Raw genomic sequence first — 13,938 nt, 5'->3', positions numbered from 1 at the left:
GGATTTAAGTCTGGTGAAAACCATGAAGACAAAAAAAAAAGAAATAAAGAATAGGAGAAACGCGTTTATATGTCTGGCTGATTCATACAAAAGCTTGTAGAAAACTGAACCAAAATTTTATCACAATAATGTCAAGTTTCTGGTAAATAGTAATCAAAAAGCATTTTAACACTATCTTCAACCTACACTTCATATAATGTCTTAAACATATACACGTATATCATATTCTTTAAATCTGTTCTTTCGAATTTTTTTTTGCTAGGAATAAGAACATAGTATAACACTAAACATGTACTAAACTTTACAAATGAGCTGTTGATATTTCAAAAGTGATCGCCTTACCATTAACCATTAAATTGCCACTTACTAACAAACACCAACATTAAACAACCTGCATAGAGTAATGGCAGCGATAAACATTGAATAAAACACTTTACAAGTGGAGACATAGTAGAGGTAAATAGTAGCTAGGGCTTCTTTTAACACTAATAATAATCCTTACTCTTCTTACACTAACACTTAGACTTACAAACACCAAACATGCATAGAGTAATGAGAGGGTGAACACCGGACAACACTTACAAACACCAAACATGCATAGAGTAATGAGAGGGTAAACACTGGACAAAACACTTTACAATTGGATACATAGTTAATATTAGCTAGGGCTTCTTCTGACACTAACACTTACACTTAAAAACACCAAACACTGAACATGCATAGAGTAATGAGAGGTTAAATACTGGACAAAACACTTTACAGGTGGATGTTCATTACAAGGAAAGGTCAGCAGCTACTCAATCAAAATTGTGTATTGTCTCCATCTTCAAATCCATCATTCCTGTGAATATTAAAGTAAGAAATAAAGTATTGAAGATTAGTCATGAAAGAATAACAATTTTAAATATTAAACAGCATCTTATGATTTTAAAAACATATTTTTTCATTTTCCTCATCCTCTTTCTTTATTTCCTCCTCTTACCTATTTATATTTTCCTCTTCTTTTCTTCTTTCTCTTCTCCTTTCCCTCCTCATCCTTCTCTCCTCCTTCTTTTTCTTCTTCTTGTTCAACTTTTTCTTCTTTATCTTCTTCATCTTTTCCTTTGTCTTCTTTTTCTTTCTTCCTGTATTTTTCTGTCATCACCCCTTGTCTCCCCCTCTTATTTTCCTCCTGCTCTTTTTCTTCTCTCTCCTAGCTATTCTGGTTCTTTCTCTACTTCTCCTTTTTCATCACTTTGACCCCCCCCCCCCCCGGCAATTACCAGTACACAAAATATTGAAAACAGATATCATAATAACAATATTTAAATCATAGCTCACTCTTGGCCACTGGCATCAGCAGCATATCTATCTGACCGGCTTAAAGGCACTGCATAATCTGGTTCTTCGTAGCCTGCCATTCAAAAGAGCAAAACAATGAGATGTGTGTGACATATGATGACAGTTGTATCTCTATTTTGCTGTAATTGGGTATTACTAGAATGGTATTAAAGTACATAGAAATAACCTTGTTATATCAGGGTAAACAAACAATTATAATATAAAGAGCTTGGACCAGAAAAATCACATTGTTAATAGATGCCTCGTTATATCAGAGCTCTGTATATTGAAGTTCCCCTGTACAGTGTACATGCAACATCATGCGATAAAGATAAGAATTGATAGATATATGTCTTCAAGTCCTATTACAAAGAAGAGGAAAAGGAGATGAGTGAAAATCTTACAAAAACAAGTTTATTACTTTTGAAGCAGGTTTCCCCTTTTTAGAGTGGTATAATGGCAATTTTGGTTTCCTATCTACAATCTCATTGGCCAATTTCCACATTTCTTTCAATAACCACCAATATAAGGATGGACTGGGCCTGTCTTGCTTTTATGTAATCAATGTTGAATTCAACTTAAAGACAAACTAATTGAGAAAATTATGCCACTTTGATGCTTACTCTTTGTGTGGAGCTCCTGTGATCCCATTAACCCATCAGGGGTCTGCAATTTCGCTTTTTTCCTTCGATGTCTGGAGAAGAAAAAAAATACATAAAAAGTAGACTAGAATAAAATAATAGATATATAAAGAGAGAGATTGGTCACTGTTTATATAAAAATTGGCTTATGCCAATAATTTAACCTTACTTTGTAGGACGGATGGACGGGGCACCCCTGAAATAGTTTTTAACTGCGCACGGGCAAAAGGTTCTCATGTCACGAATCATTCATGAAATGAGAAGTATAAACTGTGGGAAGCAGTGATCAGTGTGAAACGACTCCGCTGATAGAGGGCGGCAAAATCGTGGCGGATCTCATACGACCAAATGCTCCTTATCAGAGCTTATCAAAAAATGCCTGCAGCGTTGCGTTCAGATTTAAAACAAAGAGGAAAGTAAGACATGAGAACACGTGGTAGCTATCATTAGTTTTACTGCTCTCGCCAACGAATGTCCATTTGTAGTATGTCCATGGTAATAGCAGCCATAGCAGTTGATATAGTATTACTTGAAGCAGTAGTTGTAGAAGTGAAAGAAGCATTAATAGCAGTATGCAAAAGCTAAGTTTAATTGTCTGTTTGGAGCCAGAATTGTGTTAACTCATGTACTACAGCAAAGATTAAATGCCCTTCTGGCTCCAGGCAGAAACAAGACAAAAAATCATCATTTAGACTGTGAAATTCTCCATACCTGACCTCTAGTCCAACAACCGCTGCTAAAACCACAGCAAAGCTTGCCACCACAATCAACGAGATGGCCCAAGGTTCAAGACCCTGGGGAGGGGGTTCGGTTCCCCCGGGTCCGTTGGTCGGAGTCAGCGCATTGGGGGTCACCCTGTAAGCAAACCCCTCCCCCATGATCTCCTCGAGAGTCGTCTGCGAGGTCTCTTCCATGAGAGAGGTTTGCACGATCTCCGGTTCGATCCCCCTGACGATGTCCTCGTCAACCATGCTGGGATTGCCCACCCACATGGTGATGTGGAGGTCGTCCTCTACGGCGACGGTGTCAAGGAACTCGACATCCTCCGCGCTGTGATCAGAGAAACAAAAGGCTTTTAGAACTGACAGACTGAAACCTATTTGAAACTGACACAGCTCTGAGTAGTAAACAGATTATAAGTATTAAACTTCTGTATTACGGTTAGGTCATATTTGCTAATTCATAAATAACGAACCAGCCAGTGTTTACATTTTGTTTTAAAAGTTGCTAAAGCAAAGGTTGTAGCACATAAAGTGGCATATCATATTGCAAACTGGTTGAAAATCATACTTTACTGCAAAGAGGAAGAACCATATCAAGACATAGATCTGGTTATTACTCCTCCTACCTTGACTAAGCTCAATATTACCACACAAAAAACTGTAATTAGATTGGAAAAGTCACACTACACATATCAATTCAATGCTATCATTAACAATTGTGCCGCGTCTTTTCATGCTACTACAGTATGCTTAGCTCTTTTAAAACAATTAATAAATAGGTCCTAATTAGTGCTGAAGAATAGTTAAAATACCAGTCTGTCAGTTCAAAATTCCACTTTGTATAATCACCATCAGATAATTCAACATTGACCATATAAACTAAGAGCAATATGCGTTATTATTAATTCCATTACATCTCAGATTTCTCAGTCACATTAGATGACTGGGGGATGTTTCCCAAAGACTAAGATCGACTTTAAGTTGGACTTAACTATGGCAGGCCGTTCAAACCACTGTTTACTCTCCCCATTTACTGGCATTGGTCTCTCAATGGATGTACAAATCATGGTCACTAATATACAGAATTTACATTTTTGATAGTTCATTATTGAAGGAAGAATATTATCTGAAGATCATAATAGAGAGACCAGTAGTGAGAGCAACCAGTGGCAAGAATGGCCTACCATAGTTAAGTCCAACTTAAAGTCGATCTTAGCCTTTGTGAAACACTCCCTTGGGGCCCGTTTCACAAAACTTGTCATCAGTGACAAATGGCAAAAATCAGTGACGAATCTGCAGATAACCAATCAGAAGCAAGGATATCAGTAGCTTATAACAAAAACTGCCATTTGCCACTGATGACAAGTTTTGTGAAACACCCCCCAGATGTTATACCACAGGTACCTGAATGTGAGCTGTAGGATGCCTGCATCTCTTCTCCTTCTTACTGATACCATCTCCTCACATGTATCTGATCTATCCATGCAGTAATCAGTCATTGAAATAGCTATACCGGTGGCCAAGTCTTGCTGACGTGTAGGGGTGAACTGCAAGAGAGAATGTTTGTTTGAATATGATAAATGGAGTATATGATAAATGGAGTATGATATATTACTATAAAATTCTGCTGTAAATAAAAGAGTAAAGTAAAATATTTTAAAAAAGGATTGGTGTCATGTCACCACTTGCTCCCTCCCCATAAAACATAAACATGCACTCTAAACAAGTTCTGCATAAAGACACAACTACTTAAAACTGTAACAAGCATATAATAGAAAAATATCCCACCCATTTTTATTAAATGACATTTAATCTACATCTGAACACCTTTGTTTTACCTATATTTTTTATTCTGCGCCGAAATATTAATCTTGTAACTTGATAGTTCTTGGGAACATCAACCTGTCAAGCCTCAGTAGGCTTTGAATGATGGCCCTTTTATTTGTCTTAATTTTAATATATGAATTCATTCCATGTACCTTGTATTTTACCTTGAAATGCTTTGTATATATTTTAATGTTTTGCATGTTTTTTTAAACTGAAGAACAGATAAATAATGAACTCGAATATCAAGTATATCTTCCCTTCTTCTGTATTGAAAACAGCAAGATATATGCAAAAATATTTATAAGAATGACATTTTATATATTCCTCAATAACCCTTTCAGAATTTAGATGTTGGTCTACATGTATACGTGGGAACTAAGACAGGAATGTTTCTATTTCTTTGTGAATCACAAACAGATAATTGTGTAGATATTTTCTCCATGGAAGATGATTCACGATAAAACAAAAAATTGTGCAACTGATGTAACAATGTTTGTTTTACCGATATGTCACAACATGTACTTTGTTCAAATCTATTGTTTCGTTCTTGCTCAAGAATGATTGAATAAAATTTTCTTTGAAAAAAAAAATTACAGTAATATCTCACTCTGGGAATTCTAATCCGAAAGTTATTTGTATTTTCTACATGGAACAGGCATGATTAATGTGAGTTGAATGTGATAGGCATAACTTACCCAACCTACAGGTTCACCTTCTACAATGAAGACGACAGAATCAGTGATCTCATTGTACGGTGTGGGTGGTTCTGTATTAAGAGAAGGTATGCAGCGTGTTAGGATCCCTGCATCAATGGAGAAACCTACATGGAAGGCTGGGCATTGATTGTTGTACGTAATGATGGAAATATGAATATAACACTGTATCAAACTATATCAGACCTGCCAACCTCTGGAGTTCAAAAACTGTATTCTTCAATCCCAAAAGTTGTATTTTACTAACAAAAGTTGTATTCTTAAAAATAAACACGGACTGTTACGCGGATCAATGCCTCTTAACATTCCTACATACAGGAAGAAATCTTTTAATGGATCATTGGTTGAATATATGCATGATTTCATCACGACTGTTGTGTTCGATGAGCCAATGAACATCCCCAAACTGCAGATGTGAGATGCTTGTAGAATACTTTACAGAACAGAATGTGCATTTTAACATAGAAAATGGCACATACACACGAAAAATTATTTATTTATTTGAAAATCGTATTTTTTTGAGGAAAATCGTATTTGCTTCTAAAGATCGTACAAAATATGACTAAATCGCACTGGTTGGCAGGTCTGCTATATACTTACAGTGACCATGTCTATAGAAAGATAGACTGTCTAAAATGTCTTTCTTGGGGGGGGGGGTATGTGTTACCAAAGATCAGTGTTTACAATAGAGTAAAGAATGTAAAGACCACCTAATTTAAATTGTCTACCTCCCAATCATCATTGTCTTTACCTGGGTTGTCTATGCTAGAATACTCCAGAGAGAATCCTGTAGCTGAGAAGGACTCGTCAGTCTTGAACTGTAGCCACATACGGTAACTAGCACTGTCTATGGGAGCAGGTAGAGAGCCTCCAGTCAGTATGGCTATCACTTCCTCGTTGACTGTCTTTCCTGTACCGACCACTAAGAAATCATGGCTGTTTGGGCAAAGGAAAATGATACAAATGGTAGGAAACTTTTAACTCGGTAGCAAATAGTATGAAACTTTTAACCCATTGGGGAATAGAATGAAACGTCTTACACATGAGACATATGAAACTGTAATAATATGAAACCCATTACCAGCAGATGATATCCTCACTAATAGAAACAATATACTGTGAATCACAAATAAAAAGGAGACATACATCTGACATTTTGCTCTGGATGGCAACATTTGCTCAAGGCTTTATTTCTTTACCCATTAACTACTGAGGTATCTCATTCCCACAGGCCACTTAGTTACCATATGTAATGGGTTAAAACACATAAGGTTAGGGTCAGGGTTTATTAGGTTAAAGGTTACATTCTGGGTCCAGGTTAGCAGTGAGGAATTCAAATGATAGGAGTATTAAAGCTCATCTGCACTAGTTTGGCCATGAGGGATAAGACCTCCCTGTATGGTCACTGACAGGTGGTTATCTCATCAACTCAGCTCTCAATTAACATAAGAAAAAGGGGACCATGGGGAACCAACGGTCACCGATTAGGCATTGTTTGCTATATAGAGGGGCCAAGTATAGCTATAAGTAGTGCAGTGGGGCTTTAAAGAAACTGTCGCTGGAGCAACTGTCACTGGAGCATATGCTTAAATAGTATACTGAAGGTTACAAATAGCAGGAACTTACTTCTCTTCCAGTGAGAAGGCAGTGAACTCTATCCTCACTAGATGATTCATACTGGGTAGTCTGATATACCAAGTACATTCCTGGTTGTCAGGGTAGGGTTGAGGATAGTTCGGAGACATCACGGTCCCAGAACCTTCCAGCAACTCTTGGGTCCCACAGGATTCTACAAGTAAATAGAATTGGATAGCAGAATTCAATATGATCAAATTATTGCACTGACTTAATTTATTTGAATTGTATTGTATTGGACTTCCTGAACCATGGTAAAAATTTGCAGTTAAATAAATATTGGGCACTAAATAACAATTCAGTGAATTAAATGTAAACATAATAACATACATGTAAGTTGGTTGACAAAAAGCTACATCGTTTCCAGAGTGCAAGAAAGGGGTTATCTTTATGAAAGAAATGTCTGAATCAAACAACCCTTCAGGCTCTTAGCTGATGACATACAGTGTACTGTAAATGTAATCATCTATTTATCTTAACCAAATTTGATCAACTTCTTTATTGAGAAAACTGGACAAATGATTTAGATTCTACTGTAAAGAGAAACAAAAAAGATATATTTTACATTCTACTGTGAAATATTATAGAATGAAGAGTGCAAGACAGAAATTGAGAGCAAATAAGAATCCAGACCAGTCAAAAGGAGGGAAAAAACACATCTGTAACACTACCTTGATCATCAAATGACTCCCAGTTCAGGGTAAAACCCTTATTGGATACCGTCTCATCGGCTTGGAACCGCACCCAGAAGTTATAAGTGGGCGACTCCAGGGTCTCGTCGATTTTGAAGTCCCCTGTGTAGAAGCCGAGGACAGAGGAATCCGGGTTTCCGTACCCGATGGTGAGCGTGTCGTAGTCGCTTTCCAGGAAGCCCTCGAGGGAGGTGATTCGGACTCGACCAGTCTTGGGAGCAAGCAGGGTCCATGTTAAGTCCTGGGTGAGGTGAGGTGAGATGAGAAAGGTGAGAGCAATTTTGTTTGTGAAAATAGGATTATTGTCAGATGCTGCTTATAAGTATTGGCTTGCATGGTAATGTAGATAGACAGTAGGCTTGCGGTTGCACCATGTGAGAGAAGGGGGAGGATTCAGGAGACCTGGAAAGGACTCTGTGTAATCTTTCTTGAGGATGTGAGTGTAGTCCTGAAAAGGACTGTTGGGAATCTTGAAAAAAGACTGTTGGTTATCTTTCTTAGCTTATAGTTCTAAGGAGAGCTATAGCACCGGTTGGATTATTGTCTTAACATCAATGTGCTATCAACTGCACAAGCATCGCAAATAACAATGTATCTGATATAAATATTTTTGATGATAACATTTTTCCTTGCAGATTTATTTTCCATGGGTTCTTGCCCGAGACACATTTACCTTGGGCTTTTTATTCAACATCTTATAGTACACAATTTTCATACACCTGGAATAAAACATGCTTGGGGCAATCAGGCTTTCTCAGCCATGGGTCCCAAACTCTGGAATGAACTCCGATCCCTCTACAAATATGTCAACTGTCGTCAACAGAAACATTTGAATCACAACTGAAAACTTTTTTTTTTTCTCGTTGTAATTATTGCAATATTCTAATTTACTATGTCGAGGAGAATTTCAAACTTCCTTTTTTGTTTTTTCTTTCTTATGTTTGTTACATGTATTTTTCTCTAAGCACCATGAGCACTGAAAGGTGGACCTGTGCGCTATACAAGTAGCCACTGTTATTATTATTATTATAATTATATACACTGGATAGAGAATGTATGAAATATGTTACCACAAGATTTGGGTGGTTATCTGGCCATCCCGGCGATGTGAAGGTTCCTTCCTCTGTGATCTCTTCATATTGTCTTTCAGGTGTACCAGGACCTTCAGGGAAAACGTGAGGAAAGCAAAGAGGTCTTGTGTGATTTTTTTTCCTTCATTTTTTGTGTAAAGGGGAGCTTTCTACCCTTAGTACATCATTACATATCATACCATATATTAATAGGAAATATTACTATAATATACACCATCACTACTACTACTATTCTTCTGTAAGATATCATACACTTCAGCGCTAAGAGACATTGGTGGTAAGCTCTTTATAAGCATCGTTTTTATTATTATTATTATTATTATTACTTGGTTTGTCCAGGTAATAATAATTATGATTAACATTCAATTTCAAAAAGAAGCTTTTTTACAGTTAAATAAATAATCACTGCTGCTAAACCTCTAAATCCTACATATGTAAATGTTGCTTCTGAAAATAAGGGCATTTATTCTCTTTGTATGACAATCCCCATGCCCACAACATAATCTTACCTTGAGCGACCATTGTGACAGCCATCTGGAACCCGGCATGATCAAGGGTCGCTTCTGAGGTCTTGAAGGATATCCACAGGTGTTGACCCGGACTGAGTACCTTGCCAGGGATGGGTGTGGTCCCAGCGTTGGCCCTAGACCCGGAAAGAACATAGAGGGTGGTCTCTGTAGAAAAGTCAAGGCCGCTACCGATCACCACAAAGTCAGCTCCGGCACGGGTGTCAAAGTCAAGTATCTAAATTAAACAAATAAACACAAAGTGTCAGTTTTCATCAAATTACACAATGTCAACAAGTTTACAGATATGTATCAATAACCCAAGTTTTTGAGACAGTTTCAATCTGTATTACCTTCTTTCATTGTTCATCTACATACAAACATTGTTCCATTGTATTGAACTTCAAATTTCATGAACTTAGTTTCAATTTTAAGATGAAGACAAGCTGCTCTTTTAAGGTAATAATGATACTTTACCCAATTTTTAGTGGTTTAAACTTTCTTGGCATTTAAAGCTAAGTTCTTTAAAGACATGTATACAGTAAACCCATAGGCAGTATCTCTATAACCATACTACTCTATTTCTCTCTCTTTATCTCTCTCTCTCTCTGCATAATGAACATAATACAAAATCAACAACTTTGAAAATATTTGAGCATGTTTTGCCTCCACTGCACAGGAGGAGTTAACACCACTCTACTGTGTATCTGTGAGGGGTTTAGAGTCTAGAACTGCTAATGTATTACCTGCAGAAGGACGTACTGGTCCGAGGGAGCACTGACGAGCCATTCACATGTCTCAGGACCAGCGTATCCATTGGGGTAGTCAGCATTCATAATCATACCATCCTCGTCTACGACGGTCCGTCCACATTCTGTGTTACAAAGGACATTAGGCATAGCATTTCAATATGGCCAATTTCAAATAAAGTGTACAATCATGTCGCTTTAATGTAAATTTAGATTGAATTTGTGATATAATATAAAATTTAAATAAATATTAAGCTAAAACTTTCATCATAGTTCCATCATATGACTGTATGGTACCCATGGTCCGATACGCATGAGTAACTCTTGTCCAAAGCATCTTCCAACTACAAGTACATGTATCTATAAATTGTTGTGAGCCTGTAGATGGAGCCCAGTGTAATTTCTTGTCAAATTTTCATATACATTTATACATTTAAAGTGTTGGTCACTGAAGTGATGAGTTATTGACATTAGTTTTGTACATATGATAAAGTTACAGTAAATCTCTGGAAAGCATTTTCCTTAATAATTTCCACATGTCGGGGATACAAAGTGGTATACCCTCCTTGAATTTACTGGATTCCATTACTGATAAAAATGACAAGTATATCAAATAAAGGATATTTAACCCTCTGCCTACTGGAACCAGGTGATCCCTGTATTAAGCCTATGGGAATCAGAGAATTGAGTAGTCATCGGGTTAACATTAGGCCTGTCTTCATCAGCTCGATATTGCCATATATCCCGCTAATTGAACTATCCTGATCGCAAATTATCTAGCGTCTTCATCAGCCCAAAGTTGCAATTAGCCAGATATTTGGTTGAGATAATCTTCCCAAGATATCTTGGGCTAGTTTGCAAAATATCCCGCTATATGTCCGGTGTGTCTTCACTAGCCCAAAGATCCCCATTATGAATCAACGCTGAGCAAATATCTTGAGCTAATTTCACGAGCTCGAGCTGATGAAGAAGCCATTTGTATCTTCAGGATTATTTCCCAAATCAGAAAGAGCGGGCTTTTTGGCAATCTCGAGCTGATGAAGACAGGCCTTCTGTGATGTACCTGAATATGTGGTTGCATTAGCTGGTCCTATCTTTGGTAGCTCCAGTCTATCAGGGATCAGAGCAGCAACATGGAACTCATAGGGCATCGAGGGTGTCAGTGAGGATACAGTCAAAGATGTGATGTTACCACCGTAGACCAGATGGAACTGCGTAACTAAAAGAAGAGAGCACAAAGACAAGACAAAGAATTAAACCAACAATTGCATTGAGATGGTTTGGAATAACTGCTATCAAAACTGGTGCAAAATATATGCTAAATACAGTCAAACCTGTCTGAAGCGACCACCCAAGGGAAACACAAAAAGTGGCCTTCGTAGACAGGCGGTCTTTGTAGACAGGTTCCGTTAGTACATGATTCAATGAGAAACCATTTTCAAGGAAACAACAAATGTTTGTAGACAGGTGGTCACTAAAGCAGGTTTGACTGTACGTGTATACTTCTCTGTGTCATGTGGTAAACTATGCATCATTGTGAATCAAATTTTAATATCAGACATTATGAACAAATGAAATGCAAAAAAAAGATGCATTTAACAACTACTGATCTATATTTTTCTTCAATGAATCACACTTATGCCTATACATAGAAACAGAGAATGTTCAAGAAGTTTTACTTATCTAAGAATACCAGGAGAAGAATAAATGAACGAGTATATACGATAAGCAATCAAATCAAATCATGTTTTGTCATGTATGTTTCCTTTTTAGTTTTGTTTGTATATGTAAATCTCTTAACTACTGTTAGGGGAACTACATGTATGCCTCCACAAGACCATTTTTTAATTCCCTATTTTCACTTTCTTATATATTGCAAATGCTTATCATTGTATATACCTTTGTTCTTTTTTTGTTGAAAATGAAAATAAATAAAATGAATTGAATTGAATTGAATTGAATTGAAATACAGATGGCCAGCAAACAAACAAAAAAAGGTGGAAATAACAGAAGAGAAAAAAAAGTATGTTTTATTTGGTCACAATCCTCAGATTCCAAGACCCACAGATGAATGAACCTTGAAGGAGTTAATAATGGAACAATCAAATAAACTTCTTACTTTCAAATGGTTCTCCTTGTATGCCGTAATAGATCTTGTATCCATAGACGTTGCATGTGATGTTGGAAAGCATCCAAGTGACATGTACCTCAGTGCTAGATATGGGGGATGCCATCACATCACGTATGTTCATATCAGCATCGGTAAAACCTGCAACATCAAAGTTTAAATCAATGAATTCATTTTAACTGACACTGAAACCTGTTTGATTGTAATAAGGGAGTTTACAGATACAATCTGCGCATGGGCAGATAAAGGTCATTTGTACCAAAAAGGTAAAAACCCACAGAGATGAATACTGGATATGCACTCATGAAAGTTATGTAACATTAATCATTTATGCACCAACGGTACATTCTATGATACGCATGTGGAAGTATTCTTTTCAAGAGGGCAAACAAAAGGTATTCATGAAGCACATCTAGGACTTTGGCAGTTATTATTCTAATATGCTCAAAGTGGAACTTCTCCATGTGTAATAGGTCTGTGGATATTTGGGGTCATTTGTACCATGTGATATCTGTTAACTCCCTTGTAGGGTGTAATATGGTATTCTGGTTGAAATCAGGTGGAAGAGCATTTTCTTGTCATTACCTGTAGATTGAAATATCCCACTGTTTGACACTTGAAATAAAAAATATACTGAATTATAATCAAGCCTTTTTCTAAACAAGGAAGGACACTTAAACAAGTATCCTTTTAACTCATACATTTTCTCGAGCAACAGAACTTATACTAAGTTTAAAAGTACAATTTCATCATTGACAAGTCACAAATGAGAGTCACTAATGAATCAGTCTTATGATCTAATGATCATGATTACAATAACAGTCTTTTACACAGTGCCTTTATAGTAATTAGTTACTGACCAACGTTCTTTATGCTTCTAAAAATTTCAAAAATCAGACTTCACAAGTCACCTCCACATAAGTTAACACCATCCACTTGTTTTTTAGGACAAGATGTACAGAGAATGGATTACCACCACATTTCAATTGTTATCAAGCGTCCATCATTTTCCGTAGAGGTTTTATTATTTTACCAACAGGTTGAAACATTTGCAAAGTACAGGACATCAACAATAATTCACTACAAACTCTTTATTATGAAACTTGCCTTTTGGTGTAATCTCGCAGATATAATAATTGGGTGTGTCACAGACAGCATCAATTACTTGACGGCTGTCTGAACTGAGAGCCCCACAGTCATGGAGACCGTTTCTAGGGTAACCAGTCTCCCAGATGGTGTTCTGCCAGTCGGTAGGGGCCTCACAGGTCACCCATCGCCAGTCAGACTCCACAGAGAAATCAGAGAACCCTGCAAAGGAACATCAAAAATACCTATCTCATTTGCATCTGTATATTAATACAATTTATAATGAATGTTTGATTTATTCACATGTAATTTAATATCCCAGTCACCAAAATAGGACTGACACCAGACCAACATTGCATTAGCCCAAATGGCCCAGAATTGGTCAGTTTTGAGAAGGTGTGGAGTCGATTTTGGCAATATGACTAGGGTATTATAATGATTGGGCTTAGATTTAGGTTTACTTTTAGGTACAGTGTTGGAAGTTAGGAATTCAGTTAGTATTAGAAATTGACCATAAAGCAATCACCACTGGTACATGAGTAGTACAACATACTTGAAAAGCTTGCTTAAACGATTGCTTATCAGCATGGCTAACAAGTCCACATCTAAAGTAGATGAACAAAATGAAAATTTCAAACTTATTATTATTATTATTATTATTATTTATTTGACCAATGAGAAAACATACAGTGAGTATAACAATCAGATGATACATAGAAATATCATAATACATACAAACAGCTTTAGGGAAGTGGAGAGGAGAGAGAGAAGGATACAATCTGCTGGTCAGGGGTGACAAAAGCAACTTATAACTTATTTGAAATTTTC

At 36.8% G+C, this 13,938-nt stretch overlaps 1 protein-coding gene across 1 annotated transcript in view; it reads right to left on the bottom strand.

The window, feature by feature from the left end:
- Window positions 1–1,316: 1,316 nt before the first annotated feature.
- LOC577309 overlaps window positions 1,317–13,938 on the bottom strand; it is a 51,388-nt gene continuing 38,766 nt past the window's right edge. The window contains exons 42-55 of the mRNA XM_030996730.1: window positions 13,132–13,332; window positions 12,016–12,165; window positions 10,960–11,115; window positions 9,894–10,021; window positions 9,151–9,385; window positions 8,621–8,712; window positions 7,530–7,791; window positions 6,850–7,012; window positions 5,975–6,159; window positions 5,206–5,276; window positions 4,088–4,230; window positions 2,673–3,011; window positions 1,944–2,014; window positions 1,317–1,393 (exon numbers count right to left, since the gene is read on the bottom strand). Of these exons, the coding sequence (XP_030852590.1) occupies window positions 1,317–1,393; window positions 1,944–2,014; window positions 2,673–3,011; window positions 4,088–4,230; window positions 5,206–5,276; window positions 5,975–6,159; window positions 6,850–7,012; window positions 7,530–7,791; window positions 8,621–8,712; window positions 9,151–9,385; window positions 9,894–10,021; window positions 10,960–11,115; window positions 12,016–12,165; window positions 13,132–13,332 (2,273 nt within the window). The remainder of the gene's footprint in view (window positions 1,394–1,943; window positions 2,015–2,672; window positions 3,012–4,087; window positions 4,231–5,205; window positions 5,277–5,974; window positions 6,160–6,849; window positions 7,013–7,529; window positions 7,792–8,620; window positions 8,713–9,150; window positions 9,386–9,893; window positions 10,022–10,959; window positions 11,116–12,015; window positions 12,166–13,131; window positions 13,333–13,938) is intronic.

The sequence above is a fragment of the Strongylocentrotus purpuratus genome, unplaced genomic scaffold (assembly GCF_000002235.5).
Source record: "Strongylocentrotus purpuratus isolate Spur 01 unplaced genomic scaffold, Spur_5.0 spur5_scaffold_3, whole genome shotgun sequence".
In the NCBI taxonomy this organism is placed as follows: domain Eukaryota; kingdom Metazoa; phylum Echinodermata; class Echinoidea; order Camarodonta; family Strongylocentrotidae; genus Strongylocentrotus; species Strongylocentrotus purpuratus.
Note: the sequence above shows the minus strand (reverse complement) of the source record. Positions and strands in the feature narration are given on the sequence as shown.